Here is a 15,805-nt window from a genome sequence, read left to right as displayed (position 1 = left end):
CTGCCGCAGAAGATGTTGCTCCACAAAGCACTGCAAATCATTTACGCGGCATACGTTGTCGTGTTCACTTGTGTTCTCTTTGTCCTTGCCTAAATTCGTCAGTTTTTATAAATGGCTCCTACATTATTCAAACACCAAAAAATAGCATTGGGTTTGACTGTATTGAGTACTTGTAGCGTTCAAACGAAAAAAAGGAAGCACTGGTGTAAAAAAGTTTTATATTTTTCATGTAAAAGCGACATAGCCTGCGACCGCATATCTTTGTTATGATAATGATCGTGGTTAGTTTTCTAAAGACATGGCAAATCCCTATACAATTAGATTACGTCCCTCCACACGTCTTTTTCTCGCTGGCTCATTTTTCTTGAAGAAAACAGAGCCAAACAAATAATATAATAAAACCAAACCAACTAACCACCAACTAACTGATTAATTGCTAAATGACAACCACTGACAAGACTAAAAGGCCTTCTACACGGTCGGGATCGACCGCCCAACATCGTGTCCTTGGTCGGGTTGATATAAAAATGGACAGTGTGGAAAACGGTTGACCCGACCAATATTTGGTTGATGTCAACGGCCTTGGTCGCGAGCGCATCTCTCGCGACAGGCTACGTTCGTGGTCGGTCCCGACCATGTCCCGACCGTGTGGAACGCTGTCGGCCGACGCGAGCGCTTCAGTTTGCGTTTGTCAGTCGTCACGGGTAGCTAGTTTAAGTGTATTAACTATGGTCACGGGCGCATGTCATCACGTATTGCAATGGATTTGCAAAACGAACGCCACGAACGAGAGGTTCTGACCGAATTTATATCTTTATATATTGATTTGCCATGTCTTTGGGACATTGGATCCGATTTATACAAAGAAAAGAACCAAAAAACTTCACTTCACTTTATCATAAAAAAGTTATTGCCAAACCCACCTTCTGTTGCTTTATAATTGTGTTTGCTCGCAAACAAAAAAAAAAACGACTTTAATTACATCGACGAGTAATACAACGTAGATCGGCGAAAAAATAGTTAAGTAACTACGCGTTATCAATGATTACTCAAAAAGCAGTTATCAGATCTCGATGAAATGTATATGTGACCCCATGATAAATATCAGCTTTCGATTAAATTAAAAATTATCAAAATCGGTACACCCAGTAAAAAGTTATTGCAAATTTTCGAGAGTTTCCCTCGATTTCTCTAGGATTCCATCGTCAGATCCTGGTTTCCTTATCATGGTACCAAACTAGGAATATCCCCTTTCCAACAAAAAAAGAATTATAAAAATCGGTACATCCAGTAGAAAGTTATGTGGTATAATAATACAACGTAGGTCGACGAAAAAAGCGTCAAGTAAAAACGAATTATTATATATAACTCGAAAAGTAGTTGTTAGATCTCAAATAACTTTAAATGGGACCAAGTGACACAAACCACCTTTCGATCAAAAGAAAATTTGTCGAAATTGCTCCACCCAGTCAATAGTTCTGAAGTAACATACATAAAAAAAAATACAGTCGAATTGAGAACCTCCTGCTTTTTTGGAAGTCGGTTAAAAATGCAAGGAGCCATCGCTTCAAATACCAGAGAAGAACTAACAAGTTGAGTCAACTACCGACCGTGTAGAATGAATACAAAAATTGGTTGACCCGACCAAGGACGCGACGGTCGGCGGTCGATCCCGACCGTGTAGAACGCCTTTAACCCCAGCCGGCCTAGCATGCATACAACGAGATATCTCTTGACGAGAGAGAAAGATAATGTCTACATCGAGTATTTTCTCGATTACCCTAACATGCGCACTACGAGAGACAAAATTCTCTTCCGAAGACTTCGCCTTGTCGAGTAGAGAAACATTATCAACCATAATCACAACTGAATATCATTCTTATTTCTTATGTCGTAAAGTTGAATTTACAAGGTTATTGACCAATTTCAAACGAGTGACACATGTTTTATTTAACAATGTTCTCGGCCTTTTGGCTAAGATAAAAAGTGTATATCTAATTTAAAAAATCTAATATGGAAAATAAAACGGCGTAAGTAAATGAATTTAATTATATATGTAAAACAATATGCTCGTGTTGTGCTTTATATCTTGTCGCACATTAGATAATTGTAATTCTATCACGCATTGTTTGTTTGTTTTTTTTTTTTTTAATTTTTAAAATTTTTTGAATTTTTGAATTTTTTTTTTTGATTATTGATTTTACTTTTATTCTATTTAATTTTATTTTTTGTTATTGATTTTTTTAATATAATTTTGTTTTGTTTTTTATTCTGAATGTTGTCTTGTCTTGTTGTACTAACCCAATATGGACTTATACTTTGGTCTAAAATAAAGTATTATTATTATTATTATTATTTAGAATAAGAAGCAACAGGGCGCAAATACGTTTTTTGTGTCATTATATGGCACACTTCACTCGACTTTTCGCATTTCCCGCTCTTCGTATACCGAAATTATATAATTATAATAGGGAAACGCCATGGTATACAAAAAATAGGCACCCGGTTTTATTTATTTTTTATTTATCGTCTTTCTCGTCGATAATATTGAAGACGAGAAGTTTCTCTTCCTAAAACGACAAAATTCGACAAAATTACGATGTCATGTTAGCTTCCGTAGAGATAAATATCACAGATCACTAAAATTTAATGATTATCTCTTCTTGACGTAACGAGAAGAGTATCGCGTGCACGCATGTTAGCTACTGTAGACATAGAGAGATAATACGAGAAAAGGGGTCGACAAAATTTTGTCGTGGCGTGCATGCTAGGCCTGCAGGTCAAATAGAGTAGACAAACGTCGCAATGTACCGACGTAAACAAAATGGTGGTCTAAATCGGCCCGACCGAGCTACACATGTCCCTGATTGCAGTTTACGGAGTGGGGAGATCGTGTGTCGGGCTGGCAGAACGACACTGCGGCCCTGCGACAGGGTGAACAATTAAAATATCGGCCCTGCATGCATATACACAATACGATCGGCTGTGGCACTGCAAGCAGGGCCCTGCAGGCAGTGCTTTGAGTAGGCCCCTTTAAGGGGCCGATATTTTAATTGTTCACCCTGTCGCAGGGCCGCAGTGTCGTTCTGCCAGCCCGACACACGATCTCCCCACTCCGTAAACTGCAATCAGGGACATGTGTAGCTAGGTCGGGCCGATTTAGACCACCATTTTGTTTACGTCGGTACATTGCGACGTTTGTCTACTCTATTTGACCAGCCGGCCTAGCATGCATACAAAGAGATATCTCTTGACGAGAGAGAGAGATAATGTCTACATCGAGTATTTTCTCGATTACCCTAACATGCGCACTACGAGAGACAAAATTCTCTTCCGAAGACTTCGCCCTGTCGAGTAGAGAAACATTATCAACCATAATCACAACTGAATATCATTCTTATTTCTTATGTCGTAAAGTTGAATTTACAAGGTTATTGACCAATCGTGCCAAACCAGGATGAGCCAACGTTTGTATAATTTCAAACGAGTGACACATGTTTTATTTAACAATGTTCTCGGCCTTTTGGCTAAGATAAAAAGTGTATATCTAATTTAAAAAATCTAATATGGAAAATAAAACGGCGTAAGTAAATGAATTTAATTATATATGTAAAACAATATGCTCGTGTTGTGCTTTATATCTTGTCGCACATTAGATAATTGTAATTCTATCACGCATTTTTTTTTTTGATTATTGATTTTACTTTTATTCTATTTAATTTTATTTTTACTTATTGATTTTTTTAATATAATTTTGTTTTGTTTTTTATTCTGAATGTTGTCTTGTCTTGTTGTACTAACTCAATATGGACTTATACTTTGGTCTGAAATAAAGTATTATTATTATTATTATTTAGAATAAGAAGAAATTACCGAAATTATATAATTATAATAGGGAAACGCCGTGGTATACAAAAAATAGGCACCCGGTTTTATTTATTTTCTATTTATCGTCTTTCTCGTCGATAATATTGAAGACGAGAAGTTTCTCTTCCTAAAACGGCAAAATTCGACAAAATTACGATGTCATGTTAGCTTCCGTAGAGATAAATATCACAGATCACTAAAATTTAATGATTATCTCTTCTATTGACGTAACGAGAAGAGTATCACATGCACGCATGTTAGCTACTGTAGACATAGAGAGATAATACGAGAAAAGGGGTAGACAAAATTTTGTCGTGGCGTGCATGCTAGGCCTGCTGGGGTTTGTCTTGTCAGTGGTTGTCATTTAGCAATTAATCAGTTAGTTGGTTTGGTTTTATTATATTATTTGTTTGGCTCTGTTTTCTTCAAGAAAAATGAGCCAGCGAGAAAAAGACGTGTGGAGGGACGTAATCTAATTGTATAGGGATTTGCCATGTCTTTGTCAAAACTAACCACGATCATTATCATAACAAAGATATGCGGTCGCAGGCTATGTCGCTTTTACATGAAAAATATAAAACTTTTTTACACCAGTGCTTCCTTTTTTCTTTTGAACGCTACAACTACTCAATACAGTCAAACCCAATGCTATTTTTTGGTGTTTGAATAATGTAGGAGCCATTTATAAAAACTGACGAATTTAGGCAAGGACAAAGAGAACACAAGTGAACACGACAACGTATGCCGCGTAAATGATTTGCAGTGCTTTGTGGAGCAACATCCTCTGCGGCAGTAACTGCAAGCAGGCCCTGCAGGCAGTGCTTTGAGTAGGCCCCTTTATTCTATTTCAAGTTTCGTGCGAGTTTCAGTTTTCAGTTTTGACTTTGACAGTTTACACAGAAGTATCGTAAACATGTCGTAAACGGTTAAATCTATGGATTCTATCATTTGAGTTTTGTTTGTTTACATTTGTTTACATTTAAAATAACTGTTTGGTAATAAAAATATAATAATATATTTTATGATTGTCGATGAGGTTTGCTAATGCATTTCATGAAAAATTACGTTAAAAAATAGAGGATTGTTTATTTCACATATTTATTATGACTTTTAGGTTTTAAAATTTCATTTGGTTTTATCAGAATGGTATGTAAATCTAGTAATTAACGACTTAGTTTTTGATGGAACTGCTAAATACTCTATTATTAATTTTCTTTAAGGAAGGTGCTTATTGTGAAAAATTTTCTTTTATTGGAGAATGGTATGACAATCAAGCTAGCCTCGTTCGCCGGTTCAATGTATTTTATTATCCTACTGATGACACAATCGAAATGTATGATTTAAAAAATAGAAAAACTTTTCTTCGTCGTGTTAAAGTGAACGGAGTAACATTAGATAATTTTTTCATTGGTTCAACTCTTCAAATTCTAGGAAGGTTGATAAAAATTGTAGATTTCGCATGTGAAGCTACTAGAACACAATTAAACAAGGACATGCAAATGTAAGTATTTCCTAAAAGTTATATTTTCAATAAAATTATTAACAAACTAGCTTTTACACGCGGCTTCGCTCGCATATATTTTTAAAAAAAAGTATCCTATGTTATTTCCATACCTCCAAGAATATGTGTACAAAGTTTCATGATGATCGGTTGAGTATTTTTCGCGTGAAAGCGTACCAAACAAACTTACATTCACATTTATATTACTAGGGATATCTACTATAGAAGTTAAGGTTACAGTTTTTCCAGTAATAAATAAATAAATAAATACTTAACATTTTTATATTTATTACAGAACCATACATTTTTGTAATAAAAAGAAATATAAACATGTATTTTAATTAAGACAGGCTATATAACACACTATATATAAGTATATATAAGATTCATATAAACGACAGGCTATATATAAGATTCATATAAAATAGTAATTTTATCCTTTTGAATTTCCTATTCTTGACTATAAAAAAAATATTGAAAATTTAATTTAAAATTAATATCTAGGTAAGTGTCTCTTAATCATATCATTAAATTTCAATTATAACCCTTTATACTTAATTACAGAACATTTGCTATGATAAAGCCACTTCCTAATAAAATTGCTGGTAAGATCTTAACTCATTTCCATGAGCATGGTCTAAAGATAACTAAAATGAAGAAATCTTTTCTTACTGCTGAAGATATTAATTTCATATACAGAAATCAGATATCAGATCAATCATTTCCGTAAGTTTAAAAAAATATTAAGTATTCCATATCCCACAAAGCCTTACACAAAGCAAAGTTTTCTGCCCTAACTTAACGATTCTCATAACATAAACTAAGCTCCACTCAGATATTGGCAAATCCTTCAGGGAGCCAAAGTAAAAGAAGAAGAAGAAGTATTCCATTATACATTTTTATAAATAAAAAGACAATTTTTATTTGAAAAGAACTGTTTTTTTTAAAACTGTATTTAAAAATATTTTATAAATCTTTTTTATAATTGCTTAAGCTTTTTAAAACTTTAAATTATTGCTTGTCTGGAGCTCTTTACATCGTAAAAATAATAATTAATTTCATTCTTTAATTATAGTCGTCACAAAATAATAGGCCCACTTGGACATATGTCATCTGGATGTAAATAGCGAAGTAACAATATGACTTGGTATTCGATACTTACATTAATCAATTCAAGTTTGTATGAGTATTTGATCGATTTGATTATTTAATGTAAATTACACTGATTAAATTTTGATCAGAAATTTAACTTAAACTTTAATATTGTAGGTAATTTGAAATAATACAGTGGTACAAAAGGTCAATTTGTCTTTATTTTATATTGTTTTCTATTCTGTTGTTTCTTCACGGGCTATTCTCCGCAAATCGACGTCTCATTGCGCCTATTTTGCGAGGTTGGCTGGGGCCCTTATTCATGCCAGCCTAGCTCCATGAGGAAGCCTAGCAGACCCCTTGTGTTGCCGACGGCTTCCCGGAGCGACCTAGTGTCCAGAGGTGTAGTGCCCTGTAGTTCGCCACACTACCGCATTCCAACAGGATTCCAACAGGGCTATCTGTAACACCTAAATTGTGTAAGTGTTTGTTAAGCAATTTATTGTTTTCCATTGTTTACACGAACTTTAATCATCATAATGTAACAATTTTTTTTGGATTTTATCACGGTTTATTTGCCAAATCAAAATTTTATTTACGACTTTGAACTCCAAGCTCTTTTTTTCAGTAAAGATCACGACACAACATTTAGTTACGATTAAAATCGAATGAATCTGGTGAAATTCAGTAATTAATTAGTTTCACTGTTTAAAAAACTAGTGTTTAAAAAAAGACTTAGCGCGTAACTGTTTTTGAGACGTTTCGTAATAATTAGAAATTGCATGCTACTATAAAATAAGCGCGAAAAGAATACTCCCAATATAATATTCTATCATATTATTTAACTTAATATTATTTTTATTTAATTTATTTTAAGTTTAAAAACAGTTTGTAATTAAAAATTCTTTTATTGTTTCTTACAGTTTCGTACAAAGTTATGTTCTGGTATTTGTCAAATATCAAAACGGGCCTCTTATTTTGTGATGACTATAATGTCTAAAATACAGACCTTGTCAAACTATTTAAAATATTCTGCATATAAAAACAAAAATAATTTACAGATATCCGTGTCATAGCTGATAGAAAAACTAACAATTTTATAATTAATAAGTGAATAATTTTAGATTTCTTCTTGACTACCTAACTGGGCAACAAGTGTATGGTTTGGAATTAGTGGGTAAAGACTCTGTTTCAGCTTGTTTGAAAATTCTCGGGGATAAGGATCCCTTGAAAGCTGAACCGGGTACTGTTAGAGCTCTTTATGGTACAGACCCCGTCAGGAACTGTGCACATGTGTCTTCTAGCCCTGAGGCTGCTTTAGAGGTGAATATAATTTTATGTGACTGAAATATTATGAGTACTGGTCTAAGATTTTATTTGGATTCTATTAATTATTTAAACTTCATATCATGTGTATAGCATGATGTGAGCAATAATTGTAAATATTCAGATTTCATTTGTGTTCCATAATTATTACTTTTTAAATTTGTTTCAATATTTAGATTAAAAAAAATATATTTTCTTCTATAATAAAATTTTAATACCGTAGACTTACATACTGTTTCAGACATCCCTTAACTCACCTTGTTTCATTGTCACAATTAGTTGATGTAATTTATGTGTAATTACATGTAATTGTCAAATAAAAAATATTCATTTATTTAATAGCGTTAAGATTTTTTTTTTGTTTTACAGGATATAGAATATTTTTTTCCACCACCAGCTTTAAGGTCTTTGCGCCTTCGGTTGACAGCAACTCTGTCTAACTGTACACTGTGTATAGTGAAACCACATGCAATACGAGAGGGAAAATTAGGAGCCCTGTTGGAAGCTATAGATGAAGGAGGATTTAACATTACAGCCCTTAATATGTTTATTGTGGAGAATATTAATGCTGCCGAGTTTTATGAAGTGTACAAAGGAATAGTACAAGAGTATAAGGTATGATAGCTATAGCAAAATCAGTATCTACATAGTAGAAACAAATAAATATATAATGTAGTAACAATAAAGAAACATAATTATCTATAATATATATACATATAAATATAATTGAAGTATCTGTCTGTGATTTTAAAATAACTGTTTTTTAAAGTGCATATAGTTATTTACACAATACTAAAACACAAAAAAAAACTATTTTAAAAATTTCGTCTGTACGTTCGTCTTGTACGGGCTAATCTTTTGAAAGGCTGAAGCGATTTTTATGGAACACGCCAGAATGTAAAAGATGCTGTGGAGCAAAATGTAGGCTACGTTTTATCACAGAATTCCTGTGAAATCGGGATTTACGCTGGAAAAATAGTGTTTACCACGCCCGAGTACGTTTCCTATTAAATACGACAATTGTTGCGAACAAATCGATACATCTATTCTATAATATTATAAAGCTGTTTAAAAGTTGGTTTCTCTGTTTAAACGGGCTAATCTAAGGAACTACTGGTTTGAATTGAATAAATTCTTTTTGTGTTGGATAGTCCATTTACTGAAGAAGGCTATAGGCTTTTTTTATGTATGGTATGGTATGGTACGGTAAGCACGGGTTGGTTTCCGCAACTCGCCGACATTGCGCCTATTTAGCGTGTGTGGAAATAATCTTTTTCACTCCTGCCACCCAAGCCCCTCCAGAAACTTCAGAAGTCTTTTTGGCTTCTTGAAGATCTCCGGAAATGTCTTCGGGGTGCCAAAATGTTGTGCCCAGTAAGACGCTACACTTGGATATCACTGTCCAGGTGTAGCGGTACATGAACGCCAATACACCTGGACATTACTGTCCAGGTGTAGAAGTACATGCGTAGCCGTTTCTTCTGTTCCCATGCAAGCTCTGCACAGGGGCTGTCGGTAATGCCTATATTAAATAGATGTTTGTTATACGGACCGTGTCCAGTCAGTGCCGCAGTTATTTATTTGTCTCAGTTAGTTATTTGTCTCAGTTGGCGTCTGTCCAGATTTATCAGAGTGCTTGCCACTTTGGCATCAATTACTGGCAGCGCCTACTTGGCTTGCCTACAGTCCTCAAGTTCGGACCATAGAGTGATGTGTTTTAGTTGCATCCGTTGTCGAATTTGGCCTTAGAGCCAGCAAAAAGGTAACGGTATAATCGGTTTGGCTCTTATGGCCGTAATACTTGACCCCCTTCTTGCTAGCTTATCAGCCATATTCTAGCCCATCAGCCATATGCTAGCCCATCAGCCATATGCTAGCCCATCAGCCATATGCTAGCTCATCAGCCATATGCTAGCTCATCAGCCATATCGTTACCGCGTGTGTTGTTGTGACCTTTGATCCATTGCAGTGTGATGTCGTTATTTGCACCTACCTGCATCAGTGTATTATAGCATTCATAGATTATACCTGAAGTGGTTGAGTTTACTATCTAGTGCCTGTAGTACTGACATGTTGTCTGATAATATACGGATGTGGGAATCCTTTACGTTCCTTCTCCCGATTGTTCTGGCTGCCTCAAGTATACCCAAAAACTACTTGAAACACTGTGTTATATGTGCCTATGGGTGCCTAGTGATATATTAATATTTAGGTCTTCGGAGAAGATGCCGCTTTCTGACCCTGTTTTTGTTTTAGAGCCCTCCGTGAAGATACTCAGGTCTCGCCCATTGGAGACTACACGTGAGTCCTCTTCCAGCTGTATTTTGTATTTTTTGTCAAAAATATATTTGATCTGTATTCCGTCATTTGGTGCTTCCATGAACGGAATGTCTTTGGCTGTCTTCCAGAGTCATTTTGGGTTTAAGGCCCCAACTCTTTCCAATCATCCTACGGCATTGCCAGAAGATGATGCTGGCTTTGTTTAATTTATTTTCTATGTGTTTGGCTTTGGACCAGCTTAGCTTATTATCTAGTATTACACCCAGATATTTTACTTCTGTGGTTAAATTCGGGGTTGAGTTAAAGAGTTTAGGTAGAGTGTAATTACCCAAGTCTCGTTTGTTCGTGAACATCACTAATTCTGTTTTGTTCAGATTTATGGATAGGTTATGCTCCTCGCACCATCTTTCTACTAATTGCTGGGCCGTCTGAGTTAGTTCGCAGAGTGTACTTGTGAACTTGCCCGTTACGAGTATAACTAGGTCGTCTGCATAGCCTATTATATTAATATCTGTTGTCGTTTAGCAAGGACATTAGATCGTTAACTACGATGTTCTATAGCAAGGGTGATAACACCACTCCTTAGGGACATCCTTTAGCCAGGCATTGGGATAAATATATCCAGCAATGTTGTAGAGTGGTTTCATTCCTATCTGTTTGGACGTCAACAACGTATCCCTGTTGGAGATCGTTATTCCTCATATTGCCGTCTCAGTGCTGGTGTTCCCCAAGGTAGTGTGCTCTCCCCACTCTTGTTCTCCATCTTCATAAATACTGTCACCGAACTCCTTACCGTTTCCTTCCACCTTTATGCTGATGACCTGCAGATTTATTTGACAACGCCAGTTGGGAACATCGCAAAAGCCGTAGAGACATTAAACTCTAATCTGAACAAACTGGAGTCAGTCTTTTGGTCTGTCAGTCAATGCCAGCAAGTCACTGCTCTCAATCATTGGGACATCTAAGCAGTTGTCTAAAATTACTTTCAGTGACATACCGAACGTTACATTCAACGGGACCATTTTAGGCTATTCCAACGTCGTTAGAGATCTAGGTGTCATTGTTGACAGTTCTCTTTCGTGGCGTCTTCACATCGCTGAGGAAAGCAAAAGGATTTTTGCTACCTTTCACTCGCTCAAGAGGAAGAATTTCTTGCCTATTAACACAAAGATATCACTTGTGAATAGTTTGATGCTTCCAATATTAGACTACACAGATGCATGTTATCCTGATTTATCGGAAGAATTGACCAATAAACTTAACCGCCTACAAAATCTCTGCATTAGATTTATATTTGGACTCAAAAAATTCGATCATGTCTCGCAGTACTGCTCAAAACTCGGATGGCTCCCAATAAAGCACCGGCGTAACCTCCATGTCGTAACTCTCCTTTATTCCATTCTTTTTCGTACGTTTTCCCCACTATACCTTAAAGAGCGCCTTTCTTTCCTGGGTAACCCTACATTTCACCTAAATCTTCGCTCTCTAAATGATAATAAGTTAAGTTTACCTACCTACAACACGAGCACATATTCCACTTCTTTCTCGGTAAAGGCGGTAAAACTGTGGAATGCCCTTCCTTCTAAAATCCGTCAATCCCCTACTATATCTGTCTTCAAAAATCGAGTTAAGAACTTTTACAAAACTATGACTTAATTTCTTACACGCATACATTCGCCATTATTTTCCCAATACGACTTATAGTTGTATCCAACTAAGCATTTTTTTTATTATTATTATTTATTATATTATATATTTAATTATTTTTTGCCTATTTATACTTTTTAATACTGTGAGTATTGCGCATGTGTGGATATATGTATGATATATGGATTGTATATATTATATAATTATAGATTATATTATATTTTTAAGCTGCACAAGCACTTAAATTCAACAAGCTCCTTTCTGGTGGGTTGTCTGGAAGAGATCACTATCTATTGATAAGACCGCCCGTTGCATGCGACGTAATTTTTTTTTCCCTTTAAGCTTCATACTTATGTAATTGTTATATGTTACTGTGTGCAATAAAGTTATTTATTATTATTATTATTACTTTTGCATTTGAGTTATTAATTATAAGCTATATTGACAATTATGAGTGTAATGTAAATACCTTGACAAATATTATACAGTCAATCAGACAAATATTGTACATAAATGTGATATTAAAAAAATCAATTATTAATTAATTTTTTTACAATAGTTTTTTAATAATTTGTCATTATCTCATAGTTGATTTATTTTCAGTCTGATAATGTTATTACATTTTTTCAACAATTTTAATAAAATAATTTTAGTCAAAAAATCTGGAATGAAATGACGCAAGAAATAAAAGGCTTTTTTATATTCTCTCTCTGTTATCTCTTAGGTTCCTGTCGCACAGTCTCTCCAAGGTTTTTAGGAGGAAGGATGTGAGACTGATTGGCCTATAGGACCTTGCGTCTGAGTAGTCTGCCTTGCCGGGTTTAGGTATAAAGATAACCTTTACCTTCCTCCATAATTTGGGCACATAGCAAAAGCCAGGCAGGCTTGAAAAATTGTGTTAAGTGCGTGATTTAATCGTGTGCCTCCCCATTTGAGAAACGCAGGGTATATACCATCTGGTCCTGGCGGTTTAAATGGCTGGAAGCTCTTGATTTCCCACGCTATTTTCTTTGGTTGTATTACTTCACTCGCGCACTTCCAGGCGCTGTCTGATGTAGTGAGGTTTGCCTATCCTGCCAGCTAGTCGTGGTAACCATAGTGCAGTCAGGGAAGTGGGTCTGGATTAGCACTTGATGTGACTCTTCTAGTGGTTTGGTGTAGGTATTGTCCGGTTTCTTTAGGGATGCCAGCTCTCGTTGTGGGTCCCCAGTAAGAATTTTGTGGATTCTACTGGCCTGCACAAACGACTCGATTGCTTCGCATAAATTTCGCCATGCTCGAGTCCTCCAGTATCTGATCCGTTTCTTGTACAAGGCCTTTACATTTCTGTGTTGATCCCAATCCTAGTTATTATATGTGGTCATGGCGCTATTGAGTGCTTTCCTAACCTTAGCTCTAAGGCGTTTTAACTCTGGGCCCCACCAAGATTTTTGTCGGTTGGGTTTTTCGGAGGGTGAATTAGTGGCATGTTGCTTCATAGCATTTTGTTAACAAAGGTGTTAGTTTCCCCACTAGTTCTTCTATACTTTGAATTTTTGGTATTTTTTCAGGACAGTCAAGCGCTTATAGCCCTCTTTCAAGCATTGCACGAAACTCTTCCTTGTTAGTCTTACGCACATTCCTGTGGGGTTGTGTGGGTCCTGTGATCTGAACAGGACGCTTCGTCAGAAACGTGCCAGTTGGATATAAGTTTGGACCCGCCGTCGTTTGCCAGCCATATATTATTTTTAATGTTCAATTTGCTAGCTAAAAGTTTGTTTACCTAGTTAACACATAAATGTGTTAATTTGAAGATTTAGGATCTGTTTATTACGGTAAAGTCATCGGTCAAAAAACAAACACGTTTTCGATTTATGCAGAACACTGTACCCAGTTGTCACACACAGACTCTGATGATTTACAGTTGGATAAAACATTTTTCCTAATAAGTTCTAAGATTTAAACATAATTCGCCATATTGACTGGTTAATATGCAAACATATGTCAATTTTTTTCCGAAATGTGCAGATTTATTCACGATGTTTTCCTTTACTGTCGTTGAACTTGTGTTGTTTGTTCTTGTATTCCATTAATTGGGTCATCTAGGCTCATTTTATCTACTGGGGCTCCTCTCTGCTCATTTTTTGTCCACTACAACAGACTACTACCTAAAACAACGTGTTTAAATTGTAGGGCGTAAAAACAAGGAACAAAATATTTTTTTATATTTGCATATCTATTTATGAAATTTAGAATATGATATAGAATAAACTTTAATGATAACTAATCGCTGTAGCTGTGGTATTGACGGACAATCTTAAAACAACAGGGAATGGTGGAAGAATTGTCGAGTGGACCTTGTGTAGCTATGGAAATTGTTGCAAAAGATAAGAATATCAACAGTGCTGTGGAATTCAGGAAGTTAGTTGGTCCGTCTGATCCGGTAAGACGTTTATTTAAAATTAACTTTTAAAATTCATTTAAGCTCTTGTATATAAAAGTACTATGTTTCAGGAAATTGCTAGACTATTACGTCCACATACTCTGAGGGCTAAATTTGGTAAGACAAAGGTGCAAAATGCAGTACACTGTAGTGATTTAGCTGAAGATGGACTCTTAGAAGTTGAATATTTCTTCAAAATATTGGATCTTTAAGAGACTTATTAGATATGTGACTTATGACTGTGATGGGAGACTATTCTTGATTTAAATGAACGTAATATATTAGTCGTTGGGTTTGGTGCTTTTCTAAGATTCCCGTATTATAATTTATACTTACATTTTTAAAGATTTAAAAGATTCCGTTGCTCATTAGTTCTTAGCTTACAAGTATTCAGGTTTAGCAGATCTATATAATATTTTATTATTATTAAAAAAATACATTTTAATATATAATAAATGCAATTTTCGGCGGCGTGGGCTTACGCACTAAGGTTGATTAGGTATTGATTGAAAGATAGATTCACGTTAATGTCACATATTTCTTGGCGAAATAATATATTGTCTAGTTTGCTGTTTATTGTATTACATTTAAGATTTGCCCTTTAAAAGGAGTTTTTTTTTTTTCAAAAGACTGAGTTTGTATTTTTTGTACACCATGAGTTTGCGTAATAAAAAGCACATTATAAATATTTTTTTCTTTTCATCAAATTTTATCTACCAATAAACCGTATCCAGCGCTAGTCACCTCGGACTAACAGAAAGTAATAATATTTAAATACAATAATTTTATTTCGAATATACAGAATAGATTTTTAATTTTCGTTCGTGTTTAGCACTAAACCAACACTTTTCAAAACCGACCTCAACTCTGTATTTGTTATATCGTATATGTAATGTAGGTACTTTTACTGAAAATATCAGAGAAATTTATTTTTTAATTAAATAATACTAGAGGCTGATGTTAATTTTGTTAACAATTTTAACGGACAGCCCCCTGGCCCTTTTTTAAACTAATTCATTAACATTTAATACAATTGATCTTAATTTCAGCGTAGGGCTTCCTATGTTCTTAAGTGTAAGTTTACACAATAATAATAATTAAAAAAATATTATAAACCTAGTAAAACTAACCAGGGGACTGTTTTTCGAGTAACAAATATACTTAAAGTTGCCCAGTTTATAGAGAAATACCCAAACATAGATTTTTTCTCGATACTAGGATATATATTGTATAGTAGTGTTGTGTTCCTGTTGGTGAGTAAGGTGACCAGAGCTCCTGGGGGGAATTGGGGGTAGGGTCGGCAACGCGCTTGCTGTGCTTCTGGTGTTGCAGACGTCAATAAGCTACGGTAATCGCTTGCCTGATGGTTATTTGCCAACTTAGTTATATAAAAAAAATAACGTTGGCAATAGCATTCTTTTTTTTATACGACCAGGGTGGGAAACAAGTGTATAGCGAACTTGATGAAGCCTGCCAGAAGTATCGCAACCGTGTTTCCGCCCCTGCCCCTTCCCCCCCTCAAGAGCTTGAGAGCAGTATTATATGACTGTGACCTTCTGTAGGATTGGGGTACTCACACTGTCGGGCTGAACAATTCTAAAATATCACTTTACGTAATTACGTAAAGATTTTGAAAAAACAAATCAATGTTATATTTGAACGACCGGAAC

At 35.2% G+C, this 15,805-nt stretch overlaps 1 protein-coding gene across 1 annotated transcript; it reads left to right on the top strand.

The window, feature by feature from the left end:
- The first annotated feature begins 5,048 nt into the window (after nucleotides 1–5,048).
- Nucleotides 5,049–14,823, top strand: LOC123653903 (nucleoside diphosphate kinase 7). The gene is made up of 6 exons (XM_045589883.1): nucleotides 5,049–5,368; nucleotides 5,933–6,094; nucleotides 7,585–7,783; nucleotides 8,156–8,401; nucleotides 14,022–14,135; nucleotides 14,207–14,823. Exons 1-6 carry the CDS (start codon nucleotides 5,049–5,051, stop codon nucleotides 14,345–14,347), a joined length of 1,182 nt encoding a protein of 393 aa, XP_045445839.1. The 3' UTR covers nucleotides 14,348–14,823.
- The last annotated feature ends 982 nt before the right edge of the window (nucleotides 14,824–15,805 follow it).

This window comes from Melitaea cinxia, chromosome 1 (assembly GCF_905220565.1).
Source record: "Melitaea cinxia chromosome 1, ilMelCinx1.1, whole genome shotgun sequence".
Lineage (NCBI taxonomy): Eukaryota > Metazoa > Arthropoda > Insecta > Lepidoptera > Nymphalidae > Melitaea > Melitaea cinxia.
Note: the sequence above shows the minus strand (reverse complement) of the source record. Positions and strands in the feature narration are given on the sequence as shown.